At 41.7% G+C, this 18333-nt stretch overlaps 3 protein-coding genes across 3 annotated transcripts; all 3 read right to left on the bottom strand.

The window, feature by feature from the left end:
- Positions 1-1208: 1208 nt before the first annotated feature.
- LOC145786855 (uncharacterized) lies at positions 1209-2030 on the bottom strand. The gene has a single exon (XM_082598596.1). The coding sequence runs from the start codon at positions 2028-2030 to the stop codon at positions 1209-1211; it is 822 nt and encodes a 273-aa protein (XP_082454722.1).
- Positions 2031-3462: 1432 nt separating this feature from the next.
- On the bottom strand, positions 3463-5615 carry LOC145786854 (uncharacterized). Its single transcript, XM_082598595.1, has 2 exons — positions 4122-5615; positions 3463-3681 (listed from the first exon to the last, which is right to left on the bottom strand). The coding sequence occupies exons 1-2, from the start codon at positions 5613-5615 to the stop codon at positions 3463-3465; spliced, it is 1713 nt and encodes a 570-aa protein (XP_082454721.1).
- Positions 5616-5760: 145 nt separating this feature from the next.
- Positions 5761-7872, bottom strand: LOC145786853 (uncharacterized). Its single transcript, XM_082598594.1, has one exon. It carries the CDS (start codon positions 7870-7872, stop codon positions 5761-5763), a length of 2112 nt encoding a protein of 703 aa, XP_082454720.1.
- Positions 7873-18333: the final 10461 nt, after the last annotated feature.

Raw genomic sequence — 18333 nt, 5'->3', positions numbered from 1 at the left:
GTAATGACCGAAAAAGAAACACTCCTTTGAAACGTCTATTCAAAAAGTGTATTTCTGTAAAATTAGCCCGCGGCTATCGAAAATGAAGTGCAACGCGGTACACCACTAAAAACTTGTCACTACAATCCAAACTACGGTACTTAGATAAAAGACGGAAATTTTATCCAGCTGGCAAGCACTAAGCAAACAGTTAAATATGTAAGAAATATTCTGTACCAACCAAATATTTCTTCTTAGTGTGGTGGGTCTTGCTGATCGTTCGATGCGAGAGAAACCCAAAATAAAGCTACCTGGCTACTAGAGAATCCACAGGGGCACAGCAATTAGTACTACCGAATTCCTAACACTGTACCAGCCGAGAATCTACAACCGTACCATTGAGATCAGGGATTTACTTTAAGTGACTCTGCACCAAACAATTTACAAAAAAATATTGACCAGACCACACATCCGAGCGATCCAACACCGACGATCGAAAAGACAATTACAACTCATGGCAGATAAAATGTACGAAAAACAGAGTTGCCAAATACAGGATCAACACACTAGGTGGCGGTAAATACACAAAGAAAGATACAATGTGCGACCGCTGTTTCCAACATTCCAACCCCTAAAAGCGGCAGTTAATAATGGCGCTTTTAAAACTAGAGAAACAGCACCAAAACCAAAAATGCAATGTGTGACAAGACACCACATAACTCCTTAACATATACAGTATACACTACAGTATATTAACATAAACTAAGATACTTACAAAATGAACATAAACAGTAGCACAAATTGGTAAAGCAGCCAAAGTCTACTATCTTGCGTCACTACTGCAAGATGTTAATTTATAAAGCATCAATGACGCTTTTAGAGAATCAGTCACAAATTCAACGGCGTACCAAAGACCTAAATAAAATAAACACTAAATGGTAAGCAGCACCGCATCGTAGCATCAAAGGTACAAGAGCTGCAAGATTTTAATTTAACAAACAAAAACTAACAAACGAGAGCAGCCGAAGCAATGACAGTATTGCGTGTACTACACAGACTTACTGACTTATTTAAAACACGAAATCACAAACAGTCTGTACTTATGGCTCTAGCGCTCGCGTACTGCAAACAGAAAACTAATAAAAATGTTACACTTACACTACTCCTACAATATAACAAACGATGCAATATAACATAAGCCTCACACGGCAGCCAACACAAATGTCTGTTCATTGATCGATAGCGCCCTCCAGCAAACAAATCTTTCGAATGTCTCTCATGAAAATCGACCCATCCGCTGTGTGCACACGTACCCGTCTCACTAGTCCAGCATTGACAGGTAAAGTTTCAATTACCGTAATTACGATTGCTTTAGGCCACCGGCCTCTCTCTGTCAGATCGTCTTTGACCAACACCAAGTCACCAGGTTGCAAGTTCGGTGAAGCACCAAACCATTTCTGCTTGGGCTGAAGTAAGGGCAGATATTGCTTTGCCCACTGCTCCCAAAACTTGTTTGCCAAATATTGCGTTTTCTTCCACGAACGGCGATAGACATCAGCTTTGGAAAGGTCTTCTGATTCACTTTCTTCGACAACAGTACCAGTAAGGATAGCATTTGGGCTTAAAGTAGCCATGTCATCAGGAGACGACGGGAGACCAGTTATCGGACGATTGTTGATTATTCGTTCGATCTCAGACGTGTATGTTAGCAATTCAAATTCCCCGAGGGTGGCTTCAGCTACAATAGAGCGAAAAATCTTCCTGAAGATTCTGAAAAACACTTCGTAAAAGCCCCCTTGATGTGAGGCACGAGGCGGGTTAAAATGCCAAGTTACCTCCTTTAACTTGGTTTCTGCAGCTACAAAATTACCACCATTGTCACTGTAAATGTCAGTTGGTCTCACATTCCTGCGATTGCAAAAACGCTTGTAAGCTTGGATGAAAGCGTCAGTGTTTAGTGATGGGACCACTTCCAAATGCACAGCCCTGGTGGTCATGCAGTTGAAGATGCAGATGTATCTCTTCACTCGACTACGTCCAATAGTCACCATAATCGGCAGAGGTGGGCACCCGCTACTTTTAAAGTAGCGCGCTACCCGCTACCGCTACTTGGGCCAAAGTAGCGCGCGCTACCGCTACCCGCTACCAATTTACAAAAGTAGCGCGCTACCCGCTACCGATACTCGGGCCAAAGTAGCGCGCGCTACCGCTACTTCTTCCGCTACTTTTGTCTAAAATGACACTAGGAAACACTCAAGTCCCTAGTGACACAAAAATGACCTTGAAAACGAATGTTCTCATTCGTTTACGCTGTCATTTTAACGTCGTTATAGAAAACACATTCTAAGGGAAATTTATTGTTACGCAACTTTAAAAAACACGAGCATTTCAAAATGAGAGTCACCAAGTCCTGCCCGCTTTTTTGGACCCTAAGTCCAGCATATCTTTTCCAACAGAGAAAAGTCTCTCCACCGCAGCACTGGAAGGAATGGGGGTGTTGTATTTAATGAACAGATGTTTTAACTCGGTATTCGAAAAGCTCAAGGACTTGCTCATGTCCGAAAAAAAGGCGTCCACAATTGCTGCTTCCTTCTGCACCGACGTTTCACGGGATGGCGCAAACACTCCAAAAAATACATCCTCGGAGTCATGACTGATGTTGGTGTCACTCTTCTCGGTATCAACCTGGCTTGATGTCTCCGGCAACAGTCGAATTACATCTGTCTTGACTTTTTCTCGCAGTGCGTCAGCATCATCCGTGGAAACGTAGTGCAGAAATTGTAGCCACGACGTCTTGAAGGAGAGATGAAGACATGATGCCATTACGCATTTCATGTTGTTGAAGCACTTGTTGAATCGTTTCTTCACCCCTTCAAGGACTTTCACTTTCAACTCCTCACAGGTCACAAGATCACTGATCTCGGTCAACTTCTTCCCGCAAATTGTGATAGTTGGAAGCAAGACTTCGTAATATGCCTTGGACTCGCCCTGGAGAATGTCTAAAGCCTGGCAGATAGGCTTCATCACACGGAGATATTCGCCGAAGAAGTTGACGTCAGCTAGAAAAGACCGAAACTTTGCAACCAAGCCGATTATTATATAGCTGCTTGACCACGCCAGTATTGCAAAAAAAACAAGCATTTTTTTCAATTTAATTTAAAAAGTAGCGGGTAGCGGGAGTGCAACTGAACAAAAGTAGCGCCTCTCCCGCTACCGCTACTTTGGAAAAAAATAGCGCCGCTACTGCAGCCGCTACTCCAACTAAAAAGTAGCGCCGCTACCGCTACTTTTACCAAAAAAGTAGCGCCGCTAGTAGCGCCGCTACAAAAGTAGCGCGCTACTGCCCACCTCTGATAATCGGGCCCATTAAATCTGTACCAATTGCAATGAAGGGTGTTGATTCTGTCACTCTTTGTTGGGGCAAACTAGCCATCTGCTGTCGGCCAGTACTGGCCTTCCAAAAGCGACATGTAGGACAATTGATTAAAACTTTCTTGACAGCCGACCTTCCTTTAACAATCCGCAGTAGGATCTGTTCATGTCGGCAAGCACATGACCAACACCCATGTGTCCCTCTCGCTCGTGGTGAAACTTGATTAACAGATCAGTTATCGGGTGGTTGTGAGGTAATAACACAGGATGCTTAATTGTTTTCGAAGGCCAGAGAAGAATTTTGCAGCCGACCTCCCACACGCAGCACTCCTGAAGACACAAATGGACTTAACGATTGTAGCTTTCGTAGCTCAGCACACTCCGTTAACTGCGCTTTGGTGATGGAGACAACAGAACTTTCCGATGCACTCGAACTTGAGAGCTTCTCCACCACACCTGGAAACAGGCGCGGATTTATGGGGGGGGCCCAGGGGGCCCGGGCCCCCCCCGAAATTTTGTGAAAAATTGTATGTTTCCGCATCAAATGGTTTGATATGCTTCTAAACAGCTGATATTAGTCCCTCGGCATCACAATTGATGAAAATGGTTGTTTTAATGTCTATTTTCTAGCATATCGTATATGTCGTAGTATCATTGTTCATATCTGTTTAGCTTTTTCTTTCTTTTTAATTGATTTTCAAATTTTCTGGCCCCCCCCGAAAAATACTCTTAGATTCGCGCCTGCCTGGAAAGGCTTGTGCTTGGGAGACTTTAAGAATAGCTGTTAGTGCCTCTCTTCTTTCTTCAGCTGATAGACACCCGACAGGAGGAGGACAGAAAACTGCAGAACACTTCCAGCGCAAATAGACCTTGAAACGCATAAGCCACGCAACGGCTTGCTGTAACCTATGGAGATCCGAGTACCGTGCAAACAGCGGGGTCAGGACGACTTCAGAATCAGAACAAGCAACTTGGGCGGAGCATTGTCTCTTACAAACTTCCGAGCCATCCTCGGCTGAATCAGTCAAAAAATCAGGCTGCCGAGGCCATTTGTCCTCACTATTTAACAAAAATGACGGTCCATTCAACCACAAAAATAAACGATCAATTTTACCAGGTAATACACTACGAGAGCCAATATCAGCTGGGGTGAGATCCCCAAGTACAAATCGCCATTGATCGACTGAAGAGAGAGTATGCAACATTTCAATACGATTGGCTACAAACAATTCAAAACGTGTGGACGTATTGTGCAAGTATCGCAACACTACTGAGGCATCCGTCCAAAAAAATACACCATTGAATGTAAAATTAAGCTCTTTACAAATAACAACACTTAGCTTGGCTGCAAGAACTGCAGCTGCCAATTCCAGTCTGGGAATTGTTACCCTTTTAAGAGGTGCAACACGTGACTTGCCCATCACAAAACGACACTGTACTGTGCCATCTGCATACATGCATCTAGCATACGAGCAAACACCATAACCAACTGAGCTGGCATCAGAAAAATTGTGCAACTCGATTCTAATCAATTGCTTGCCAGCACACAAAATACAACGATCAAGCTGCAAGTTCTCAGTCTCAGGCAATAAATTTAACCATTTTTCCCAACTTAACTTTAAATCAGGAAGATTTATCTCTTCATCCCACCCCAATTTGGCAAAGCAGGCTTTTTGAAGGATGACTTTAGCTGTGAGCAAAAAGGGTTGTATAATCCCCAATGGATCATACGTTTGATTTATCATTGAGAGGATGCCCCGCCGAGTAATAGACTTTTGAGCAATCCCCACCCGAACATGAATTTTGTCTGTGGCAACATCCCAGTCAACACCCAGTGCTTTTGTTACCGGAAGCTTGCCTGCACTTAAATCGACACTGTCTGCCAGGTCATCTTCAAGGAGAGTTGACAGGACCTTCCAACTGTTAGACACAAATTTGGTTATATGAAAACCACCAGTTGCCAGTAAGTGGCGAAGCTGGGTGACTAATTTAAGTGCTTCACTTTCTGTTGTGCAAGACATGCACCAATCATCAACATAAATATTATTTTCTACCGTGTCCGTAGTTGCCACATCAGCCCCAGAAAGATTGTCCATCGCTGTTCTCCTCAGAGCAAATGCCGCACAGCAAGGTGACGATTTGGCGCCGAACACGTGGGTCTTCATACGATATTCCACAGGATCCCGACTCACATCACCCTTCTCAAACCACAAGAACCGCAGTGCATCTCTATCATCCTCTTCCACTAAAACCTGAGAAAACATGCCTTTAATATCACCAATAATTGCTGTAGGGTGTTGTCGAAGCCGCAATAACACCCCAATGACATCATTGGTGAGGTCAGGACCATGTAGCAATTCATCATTTAAAGACCTGCCATTGCTGCGAGCACTGCAATCAAACACCACTCTAAATTTTACCGTCAGAGGTGCAGTGATATGGAATAAAAAAGGTTTTACCATTGGCTGGCTGCTCATTAGGAACAGGCTCAGCATACTTAGTGACATATTCAGACATTTTGTGTGAGTACTTTTGCAATAATTCAGGATTTGAAAGGAATTTTCTTTGCAGACTATATAGCCTCCTTTCAGCCAATTTCCTGCTGTCTGACAAATGGGGGTAATCTCCCTTCCACAACAAGCCAACGGAATAATGACCATCTACCTTCTTTACCATCCTTTCCAAAGTCCCAAGTGCCTGTTTATCCTCCTGAGAAAGAGCACGCTGGTTCACCACATCGTTACAGTCATTGAAATCCTGAGCTAAGATCTTAAGGATCTGCTCACATGACTCTTCGTTTTTCTCTCGACCTTCAACAAAGTTCACCATGAAGCGTGGCACAACTTGCAGCGCTTTGTCCCCACTATTGGCACCATATACAGTCCAACCCAAAGCCGTACGCAACCCACATGGCTCACCAGGCTTTCCTTGAACCACATCTTTTAGCAGGAATGCCTGATGAAGCTCACTCCCCAGTAACAATTCTACCTTTTTCTCCTCTAAAACAGGGAAATTTAACCCTTTTAAATGTGGAAATGCATCTACTAATTCAGCACTGGGTATGCTGCTGCTAACATCGACAACTTCATCTACAACAAACACGTCATTTAACATGAAGGCAGACTCCTCATCCACACCTTGGACACCCATGGGGTACTTTGGACACCCATTGGGTACACCCATGCCATCTACCCGTTTGTTCAGTGCTGACGTCGCATTTGTTGTGACTAACTCAATGTTGGTGGCAGTGAGAGACACACCCAGACGCTCCGCTAAACTGGAAGAGCAAAGGTTAACATTAGATCCCTCGTCGATGAAGGCATAGGTATGAACAAAATTGGAACTGTTGTTCGCCCAAACCTTCACCGGGACCACTTTGAATATGGTGCACTCACTTTGTTTTACATTGGTGGAACAGGCTATTTTAGGGTTCACCTCATTTGCCAAAGAGCTTTCTTCACTTTGTCTGTCCCTACTGTAGTGCAAAAGTGAGTTGTGTTTATGGCTGCACTCTCTACAAAATAGCTTGCTTTTGCACTGGGCAACCTGATGGCCTGGCAGTAAGCACACATAACACAGTCTTTTTTCTTTTACAAAGGCCCTTCTGCCTTCAACAGTCTTAGCTTGGAAAGTATCACACTTCCACAGCGGGTGTTCCTTTTGGCAGCAGACACAGGATCTCCTCGCGCCTGAAGCCGAGGGGTTCACCACTTGCTGGGAAGCACAAAACCTTCTACCACCTCCATGTTCTGCATTCGTTCGCTGCTGACCAACCCCCCTATCCTTCTTTTTACTCAGCAACAGGCCGTACTCGCTTTCAGCTTCTGACGCCGCCCTTTCAGTGAGAAGCCTCAAATCCACAAAGGTCCCTCCACCTCTCTCATTGCTTACAGCAACAAACTGTGACCGCACCTTGAAAGGCAATCTTTCAAAGGGGCCATGCATAAGGTCCTGGCTATCTAGCATCCAGGCCTTATCCCAACCTTGAAAGCTCACCTCACATCGGTACATGCGGTCACTTAACTGAAGCAATGCTTCAGCATCACCTTCCTTTATAGGCGGGCCCTCAAGAAGTTCCTGTCGCAACCGAAGCATCAATTTTCTTGAATCTCCAAATCGTTGCTCCAGACGCGACCAGGCTTTGATGTAGGCCTCCTCGCTGCTGATGAGACAACTCAGGCCAGCTATAACTTCATGGGCCTTCCCTATGCACATGCTTTCTAAAAATGCCATGCGGTCCTCAAAATACGGGTACACTTCCTCGACATGGCGCCTGAATCTCTTCTTGAAATCCCAGAACTTTATGACATCTCCATCAAATTTATCCAATACCAACCTAGGAGCAGGTGGAGCCGAGATAGGTCCACGATATGCCAGGGGATGACACACACTGGCATTCCCTTGGACCACCTCTTCTACCACCGTAAGCCTTGCAGTATAGGGGTACGCATCAGGATTTAACCCTTTGAGGACCGTTGGTACATATGTGTACCATGAACTTTTTCTACGATTTCTAATCATTTTCTTGTAGTTATCAAAAAGTATTTGTTTCTAAACGTTTCTTAAATAAATAATCTATTTATAAATAAAAAAAATTTAGAAATTGTATTTCGTTTTAGCTTTGCTTTAACTGGTTTTGTTTGGTGAATTGGTCAGGGTTTGAAATGGTAAACTTTGAAAGATCAACAAGACAGGTAAAAAATAAAAAAAATATATAATTTTTATTCTACATCAATGTTTAGTGATTAATCTGACTTATCCCATCAGTAAAACCATAAAAAAATTAAAAAACATGTTGCTAGACAATGCTAAACTTTTGTGGTACACATATGTACCAAAGGGCCTGAAGGGTAAATTCTACTAGTCTAATGGAGGGATATAGTGATGTGGGAAAAACATAAAAATTAAGACTGTTGTTGTGAAATTTTAATATAAATAACACGTAATATTTTAGGAATGTAATTTAGAGCTACATGCAAAGATAAATTTAACTGATAGCATTAATTCCGGTTGAAAAATTTCTATAATTTGGCGCGAATTATGTCAATAGGCCTACTGTACAAGCAATTATGATTTTCGTCGTCGTCGCCGTGTGAGCCTCTGAAAACAGTCCCACCTAACCGAATAACTTTACAGACTTTTTGAAGCTAGTTTTTATTTCGCAGAGTAGCGATGATCCATGAATGTAGAAGTGTTAACTGCAGAGTTAGGGTATTCAACAGGTTATAAGAAGTGCTAGTCCAGCCTAGGGCATCTCAAAATCACTTGAACCTTGCATGCAACGGCTATAGGCTAGTCAAGACTAAGCTCAATACCAGTAAAGTTTGTCTCCAAAGCAATATTATTAGGTTTTTTAAAATACAGCTTAGGAATATCAACTTTTCAACAAAGTTTGAATGCATTTTTTCAAAATTTGGGGTAAAAATATGCTCAGAACGCACCAAATTTAATGTGATATTTCAAATTTTTCTGGGAGGAGATCCCCCAGACTCTCCGCGAAGTCGTTCGTCTTCGGCAAACTCAGCGGCAGACTTCGCCCCCCCCCAACTATTCATTGCAGCCCCACTGCTCACAAACATCACCAGCCGCCACTGTGTAAAACCATGCTAACAATGATACTAAACACATTACCCTTAAGGACCAATGGTACACATATGTACCACAGCGTAACTTCTATTTGAAACAAAAAAAATTTAATTTTTTTTCAAATACCTTTTTAAAGTGATAAACTTGTAGTAAAAATCATCAATATTTCAATAAAACATGTCTCAAAAGTTTATGGTCCTCAAAGGGTTAAAGTTTGACCACTGTACCTAGCCTGTGAAAATTCAGACTTCATTTTCTCAACCTTGGGAACAGTAGGTGGATGCTCTAGGTGATTCAGCATGCCTCTAGATGTTGAAGGCTCTCTGCTCTCTCTAACATTTCCTGATGGTGGCACAAAGGGACGCTCCGAAACAAAATTCCCAGTTAGTATTGGACAAGGTTCATCATGGTTATCCGCAGATTGAAGCGAAGAACCTGAAGACCTATCTTCACCACTGGGAGTTTTTACAGCAAGCAAACAACTCTCTTTCAATTTACAAATTAAGTCTTCAATCTGATCAGCTTTTAGTTCTAAATTTTCTGTTGACGCTGACTCCTGGTCCAAGATTTCAACATGAAGCACTGAAATCTCTTCCCAGTAATCATCAACTTCCTTTTCTAATGTGGCTATCAAGTGCAGAGAGTTGGGCTCAGACTGCAAAGCATTAAATTTTCTTTTAAGTGCAGCGACCTTCACCTGCACTTGATATAACTTTCTTTTTAAGGTTTTAGTCACCACTGCTGAATCACTGCCATGACTCGATTCAGCAGACTCACTTTGTGATTCAACAGCAGACGACGAATCACTACCCTCTTGAGTATTATGTGAAGCATTGCTAGCACCCAATTGAACCTCAGGTGTAGAACCACTAACCTCTTCATCAGCCATACCCAAACGTAAATAGGCTACGTTTTAAATAGTCGGTAAAGTAACAGTAACAACTTAACCAAGTACCGTACGTACTCTAGACAGGCTTCAACTGTCCTCAAGACTATACAGTCCTAAGCTAACTACAAAGTTAGCCCACAACAAATAAAGAATCAACGTCACTAACCAATAAATAGTGAATTCAGTGCCCAAGCATTTACCTTGAGTTTCAACACAATAAGTTTGACAGGTTGCCGATACTGTCCCCGTAAATATAGTTAACTCACACAGAGCTAGACTACACAAATAAAGTTCACTAATCGATAAATAGTGACAAATAATAAACAAGCACTTACCTATTTTTTTGTAAATGAATGTAAGAAATATTCTGTACCTACCAAATATTTCTTCTTAGTGTGGTGGGTCTTGCTGATCGTTCGATGCGAGAGAAACCCAAAATAAAGCTACCTGACTACTAGAGAATCCACAGGGGCACAGCAATTAGTACTACCGAATTCCTAACACTGTACCAGCCGAGAATCTACAACCGTACCATTGAGATCAGGGATTTACTTTAAGTGACTCTGCACCAAACAATTTACAAAAAAATATTGACCAGACCACACATCCGAGCGATCCATAACCGACGATCGAAAAGACAATTACAACTCATGGCAGATAAAATGTACGAAAAACAGAGTTGCCAAATACAGGATCAACACACTAGGTGGCGGTAAATACACAAAGAAAGATACAATGTGCGACCGCTGTTTCCAACAAAATATGCCTCCAACTTTCAAGCAACCATTTTACGAATGACTAGAATAATTTGCGATATCCCAAACTCACGTAAACAGTAACTGTGACGCAATAATGAAAGACATTGTCACGCAATTCAAACAGGTGTTCAAAGGTGGTGATGCAATGTTTCATCAGGTCTTACGAACGATGGTGCAATATTTGGACATTTTCTAGCAATTTCCATGACGTAATACGCTAAGATTCAGTAGACCTGAACGGTTTTATATGACGTTTGATTTGGTGAACAATCGTCGGGAACATAGCGACCCCTAGTTATGACAGTCTGACATGGCATAACTAAAAAAGAATTGACAACAATTTTGAGCCAATGAATAAAAACACATGATATATACACAAATTGTTTGAATCACTCACGTTTAAGTTAATAGGCAAATACAAAGGGCATGCAAAGAATGAACAACAATACGAATAATACGCGACAATACATGAAATTGGTACCATAGGTACACACAAAAATGACGCTATATACAATGGTTGCAATAATAACCGACTGTTCTGGGCTCAGACAAGTGTCGGCCACCGCAGACAAAACCAGGCTCAAACCCTAACACTTAAGTGTTCTTTACGGGGGAGAGGCACGAAATATCCTCAACACGTAGTCTACTTTCACTTTCCCCGTACTCTCATCATAGTTGCAGACGGCAAGTTTAGCTCTACGAACCACAGGCTTCCCTTTCCTAATTAGTGGAACTACCTCATGCACCCTCCCAAGTTGATACTTCCAACGTTTACCAATGTCTTGGAGAGAACCCACCACTACAAGTTGACCAGGCTCCAAATTCTCGGCCATTTTTAACCATTTTTTCCGGCCCTGAAGCCCTGGCAAGTAAAAATCGATCCATTTACTCCAAAACTGCTAAGAAAGTGACAAATTGAACCGATAATCCCTTCTTAATTGGTCACGATCATGTGGTTTCCCAACAGCACAGTATGGGTCTAAGTATGGGGTCAAAAGTAAGGTAGGGGTGATGACAGTAAAATCCCTAGGGTCGTCACTCAAAGGTATCAAAGGGCGTTCGTTCACGATCCGAACGGCACTGCCTGTGTAGGTAAGCAGTTCAATAAAATTGGGCTTACGAATTGAAGAGTCCAAAATGTGAAAAAAGTACTTGGTCATATCGGCCACGAAACCAAATCTACTAAGCCGAAATCTAGCCAAGACATCTGCCAGAGGGTATAACAAATTAGGACACGAAAACATTACATCATTAACACAAGTTCCTCGAAATTCAGACTTGCCATCGTAAACAATGCGCTTTTTTAATTGTGACGTCACAAAGTATGGTAAATACCACTCAAATCCCTTTACATTTACTGCTTCACCAGCACGCTCAATATAGCCATTAGATTTAAGATCCTTCATGGTGTCAGTAAGGAAATCACGAAGTTCAGGTTGCTTTAAAGCCTTCTTCCTTAAAACAGCAGCTTTATCTGACGCCAACACAAAATTGTTAGGTAAATCAATATCTTCCTTTAACGGTACAGTTATCTCAAATCGACCATCTTTCAACTCAATATTCGGTTCAACAAGTTCTCTAGCCAAAATGTCATTGCGAGACAATTCACAGGTTTCATTTTGCAAGGTCAAATCCTGAATGACTTTATTCAGGTCTGCTATTTCCATATCACGAGACTCAATTTTACGCTGAAAGCTAGAAATGACATCCGACTCTAAAGACGTCTGTACTCTGCACACGTTAGCAACGCTTTCATCTAAGGGTGACTTACCACCACAAGCCAACCAACCGAGCGGAGTGAGCAAAGCATGTGGTTCACTACGATTCTCACCAACACGCTCTTCTTTAGCCCACATCAAATAAGCGTTGTCGTTGCCAATCAGTACATCTACAGTACTACAATCATTCAAATGAAACATATTCACGTCATGAAAATGACGGAAACCACTTAAATTCTGCTCATGCGGTAAAGTTTTAACATCGTCAGCCCAAGCTGGGTTAACCACCGAAGTTATATCACAAAACAGTTCATTCGTCTCTAACGACTGAATGTTGAGTTTAACAAGGTCAGCACAAGTAGGTTTCTGACCAGCCAGAGTATCCATTTTAAACGACGCTTTGTCATACGGTTTAACGCCAAGCTCGCACACCAAATCACTCGAAACAAACGTCAACTGCGAACCAGGATCATGCTGACAATACACCAACTTCGATTTGCCAGTTATTGGATTCAAAACACGAGCAGCAGTAATGCGGTTAAAAGCTGCTTTAACAATTCCAATCTTAACATTACGCACAGGAACTCTGGCACGAGCATCATCTTTCCCAACTGAATCCAGAGAATCACGTGACGTCACATAAAAATCATGCAGAAGAAAATAGTGTTTCCTATCGTTGTTAGGGCCACACTTACGACAGTTGTTTGCATGAACGCAATCCCTAACCATATGCTGGCGCAAACAATTCAAGCATTTGCCAGCTTTCACAATGACATCTCTCCGATCTTTAGGTGTCAAGCGCAAAAATTCTTTACAATTAGACAAAAAATGATATTCAACTTGACCACGTGACGAACAATAAAAACATGCCGGTATGTCACTACGTCTGGCCACACCACCGCACGGTGCGCCAACAGCAGTCGAGTACTGCGAACTCCCTAAAATCACATTATCATGGGGTTTTACCGACGTCTGCCTAACCGGACATGAAGGCAATTTTCCTTTGCCAAAATTTTTTTAAATGCTGCGACTCACCAGAATCGCCCATTAGCATAATGCTAAAATCAGTCGACTTGCGCGTTTCCTCCCGTACTACAAAATCGAACAAACTCTGAAAAGTAGGTTCATCAGTGCTACCATACTGATCACCTAAAAAGTCAAAATAACGCTGCTTAGCGTCAAACGGGAGTCCCTTAGCCAAATCCAAAACAAAACGTCCTTCTAATTTATCACGCTGACCATAAGCTTGCGCGTAAAGCAGACACTGCGACAATTCATCTTTAAAGTGCCCCTGACAGGTTGGATCCAAGTGTAGTAACTTTTCTAAGCATTTTCTAGCGCAGAATTATGCTTAGCGAACTTTTTAATCTTAACCTCGAAGCTCGGCTGGTTAGGGCAAAATTTATACAAAACGACAGTTCCGCAGCGCCACCACAGGCGAAACTCCATATTTCACTGCTCTGGGACGATTTTGGTTGTGTTACGTCATCCTGGGTGGGCGTCGTTAGCGACGGATGCAGTAGCGGCGCCACGGGGTGGACTGGGGTGGACATGTCCACCCGACTCCTATTTAGGGTCAATTTTGTAATTTGTTGAGATCCGATGAGAAAACTTGGGGGGTGTTTGCAGGGGGTTAGGGGGGCCCAGTGACTGCGTCATAAATTAATTTTAACTTCTTACGTATGAAACTTTTGCAGCATTGACATACGAAGAAATGAAGAATCTTCAATTGTTATCGCTCTGTTGTAAGCTATTGATTGATTGCGTAGTCTAATTTTACCATTTTGAGGTGATGGCTTTTACCACAGCTGAGACACAAGCTTTATAAGACCTAATAGGCAAAGGTTTTGATGGGGCCACCAACATGTCAGGCAAGGATGAAGGTGTAGCCTACAGCAACACCTACTTGCAGCGAGTGCCAAAAACTGTCGGTATATTTTCATTGTTTTGCACACCGATTAAATCTTGTGCTTGGGCGCAGTGTTGAAAACGTAGCGACAGTCAAAACAATTTTTGAAACAATTGGTAACATCTAGGCAGGGATATCTAGAGAAGGGGATATGAAGGCTCGCAGCGATTGCCTTATTCTTGTGACACTACCAGGGCGGTAGTTTGTAGTGCTTTAAACATGTGGTTCTTTTTAAAATCGTAGAAAGTTTTGTAGTGCAGCTGGTACAGTGAGCTACAGTAAGCAGTTAGCAAATGTTACGTAGAGCATATTTAAAGAATACTTGTTTACAAAGACAGTTGAAAAGTTACCAGTAAACTGTTTTTTTTAACAAAGCCGTTGCAGTATGGCTAGATGTAAAGCAAGTATATGGGTAGTTGAATTAACAAGCAACCATTAGCATGCTGTGAATATCCAGACCTGATGCTAATAGCGAAATGCAAGTTATCATAACAAGATTTATTAAACTACTATTGGTGCCAATTGTCATTTTACGATAAACACAGATTATTTACGATAAACAAAAGCCCTTCTATTGTCAGACGTAATAAAAGCCTTCGTATCCCCTTCTTTAGATATCCCTGCATCTAGGCTACCACTTTATCGACTGTTCTCCCAAGAGACATTTTTTGTATGAAGAGCATTTGAAAAAGGAGAGAATCACGTCTGGAAAAATTGCATTGCACTCGTTATCTGATAGGCTACTAGATGGTCTGCACGTTCAGATTATCTGGATGGGGTTTTAATGTAGCCTCTATCCAGCACTGCTGTCAATGTTCCAACAAATGTCAAACGAAGGTAATGATGTAGCTACTGGTTTGTTGTTCCGCATCAAGCAATCTGAATTTGTTATTGCTAGTCTTATTCCTCATAAATGCTTTTCGTTAAGTAAACACGCTTCAGATTATTTAAAAAGTGAAGAAATGGATCTCACCACTGGGGTTGTTGCTATCAACGACTTGACAAGAGCATTTGACTAAGTGCGTTCAGAGGAAGATATTAACAAATTGGTTTTCAACTCATCGCTGTTTGCGGATAGAAATCAAATTACCAGTGAAACCACCACGCCGGCTAAGCGATGCCGCTACCCACCAAGCCATTTCCGAGATGGTAAGATATTATATTGATAGGTTGCAACAGTCTTTTTTGGAGTGAATCTGAATCCATTACAGAAAAGTTAAGAAGAGATTTTTCTTCATCCTTTGACAGAATGCTACATGAACTTAAAAAGCGTTACTCAGATCAAGCATGTGAATTAATGTGAAATGCAAGTGCATTTTATTTCACGCACATGTCTTCATCAAATTTGCCTAAAGTTGAATATTTAGTCAAATTCTATAATTTCAATGAAAATCAGGTTGGGCAGCAATAGGATCTTCTTTTTTTGAGGTCAGCTAATTGTCACAAGTCGAAACTAGAATTTGAAAAGCACCAAAGTGGATTGACCAAGACCGCGTGGTTGTGTTCGCCTTCACTTTTGAATTTGTGTGGACAAAACGACCTTAAATCATTTTTAGGCTACAGCGATTTGTTTCAAATTATTGCTACTGTTGCTACTTTGCCCATGAGTGTGGCATCTTGTGAACGTATCCACAGCAAAGTTAAGACAATAAACTATTATCTGCGACCTGCCATGTCATCACAAAGACTTGAACATCTGCTGCAGATCAGCAGTGAGCGAGACATTGCCGATGACACTGGTCCTCAAAAATTGGTGAAAGCTTTTAAACTGACCTGCGAGCGCAGAATAAAACTTTAGTGCAGTGATTCTTATAACCTATGGCTATGGGTAATATTGGGTAACAGCCAGGTTTTTAAAAATTCTGTTTAAGGGGCCACCCAATAAATTTTTATGAGGCCGCCTATCATTGCAGCAGCTCCATGACATAAAATAACGACAAGCTTGCTAACATCAAGATCGTAGTCGGCAATTCTATGGACCGCAGAGGAAATGTTTGGGAGCGTTTGGCCCCATTCTATTATTTTGTTCATAATTTAAAGTGCGCTCAATGGAAAACCAGCTTTTGCCTCCTTTAAATTTCCTTTGTTTATTTTTCAATAAATTTGGCAACCGAGCTGCAGTGAGTCACATCGCAATCGGTAATCTTAGTGACCATACTTTACGGTAGTATATTACCTCGAAATCTGTTTGTCCACCCCACTCATTTTTGGCTGGCGCCGCCTCTGGATGGATGAAACAAATGCTTTTTAGATGTAATTGGTGGATCACAGTTTGGTCGGAGTGGGTACAAGCGGTTGCTTTTTTCAAAGATTTATTGTTTTTTGTAGTTTAATAAAACTGTACTGGATACGTTCCTACAAAACCTAAAATATACTTGAAGTGAAAAATGAAGAAATCGTACGAATCATCATTCATATTTAATTCATCATCATTCATCACTATTCATAAATAAATAAAAGTTCTCTTTTTCTCTCATAATGTGCCTTCAGTTGGCCATTGAAATCCGGTGTAACGGCCATCTGGACTTGAAAATTGTTTCAGATTCGCCAAACAATGCATGACGGCAGCACAATCCGATTGTTGCTTCCGAGAGCACCACCTTGTAGTATCCACTCCAATACATGCCTGTAAGCGACTAATTACCGATACTGCCTGCAAGGAAATAAAATCGCTTCGTTTAGTGTGTTCTTTAGCGTTTAGGGTATTTTTAGCCTAATGTAGCATCCTTACTCTTTTGATAGGTCTCCGTTTTCTCCTTTCGGTTTATTGCTTTTTCTCCAGTTCTTCCTGTTCCTCATAAAAAAAAGTCCTCAGAACTGCAGGATGTAAGTGTGCCTCAAAATCGATCAAATTAGTAACACAGCTAGATGCGTTTTTCTTCAAAAGTTCTTTCGTCTGTGGCACTTCATGGCAACATACACATTCATTGGGCTGGGACATAGACTCGCACTTGTGGCAAACGCACCACCTACAGTTCCCAGCACGCCACTCATTGCTGAGAAGATCCAAATCGGGCTGGTGGTGTTAACAAAATCATCTCCAGTGAAGTGAAGAGAACATATACAACTAGTTTTGTATGGTCCATCCCACTTTCGAACACTTGAAGAAAACTTTGACTATTTTCCTCTTAGCATCTTGTTTTGTTTGAAAGCATGAAAAGATAGCACACGTCTTTGTCACTGACTCTGCCACATAAACAAAAATTTCCAGGCATTACCTCAACCATAAATTAAGGGTACTGTTTGTGAGATACTGCTGTTACACTGCAAATGGCTACAGCCAGATTAGGACAAATAAAAAATTATCCAAATTGTAGCCCTACAAGAGTTTAAAAAAACTGCAATTTCAGTTGAATTGAGATGCTGTAAGATAAAATAAACTCAATCTATTTGATCTAAACCTGATAGTAATAATAAGTTGACTTTTTCATTTCGGTAATTCTCATTTTGCACATGCTTTAGACCAATAAAGCCCCACACATTGACGTTTTGAAGCAGTCGTACCATACCTTACCAACTCACCACAGAGAAACTTCCAACCCATGGTGACGTCACAGCGGTGTTGCCGTTTTTATTTTGGCAATTGAATGAGTGCCAGATTCGCCGAAAGTGAACGAAAGTTTGCAAACGTGTAACTTAGTAGCCTGTTGATATTTTTTACGATTTGCTGGTCAGGGAAGTTTGTTAGTGTCATCTCTTTGGTATCTTAAGTAAGTTTAGCAAATTTATTTTCCTGTCAGAGGCACTTTAAACTCTTTCAAATCACTAGAAGAGATCGAAGTCAATTTGCTACCATAGCGATACTTTCTAATTTCCGGTTCGGCGAAAAGACCTCCACGAACGCCAAAACGCTGGGACAAGCGAGCTAACGACATTTCTATCCTGTCTTCCTCTGACAAACCAGGGGTGTCAGAAACCAAATTAGCAATCGTTTGAGCAGCTGTCCTAACACAAGCTGCTTGTAACAAAGTCAAACGAGTTCCTTTAAAGGGCGAAGCTGCCATCAAGGCCGTAACACGATTTTTAAAGAATATTATTACCATCGTAACCAATCAAGGCCGCCTTATCGAAAAACGTCCTACTATTTTGGTATTCAAAAAAGCAATCCTGTTGTTGAGAACT

Source organism: Aplidium turbinatum, chromosome 17 (assembly GCF_918807975.1).
Source record: "Aplidium turbinatum chromosome 17, kaAplTurb1.1, whole genome shotgun sequence".
Lineage (NCBI taxonomy): Eukaryota > Metazoa > Chordata > Ascidiacea > Aplousobranchia > Polyclinidae > Aplidium > Aplidium turbinatum.
Note: the sequence above shows the minus strand (reverse complement) of the source record. Positions and strands in the feature narration are given on the sequence as shown.

Excerpts from the sequence above, each read along its gene's own strand:
- LOC145786855 (XM_082598596.1), bottom strand. The coding sequence starts at position 2,030 with ATGGTGACTATTGGACGTAGTCGAGTGAAGAGATACATCTGCATCTTC.
- LOC145786854 (XM_082598595.1), bottom strand. The coding sequence starts at position 5,615 with ATGTTTTCTCAGGTTTTAGTGGAAGAGGATGATAGAGATGCACTGCGG. Across the intron at positions 3,682-4,121 it reads CACTAACAGCTATTCTTAAA|GAGTGCTGCGTGTGGGAGGT; the intron begins GTCTCCCAAGCA and ends TTGTGTCTTCAG.
- LOC145786853 (XM_082598594.1), bottom strand. The coding sequence starts at position 7,872 with ATGATTAGAAATCGTAGAAAAAGTTCATGGTACACATATGTACCAACG.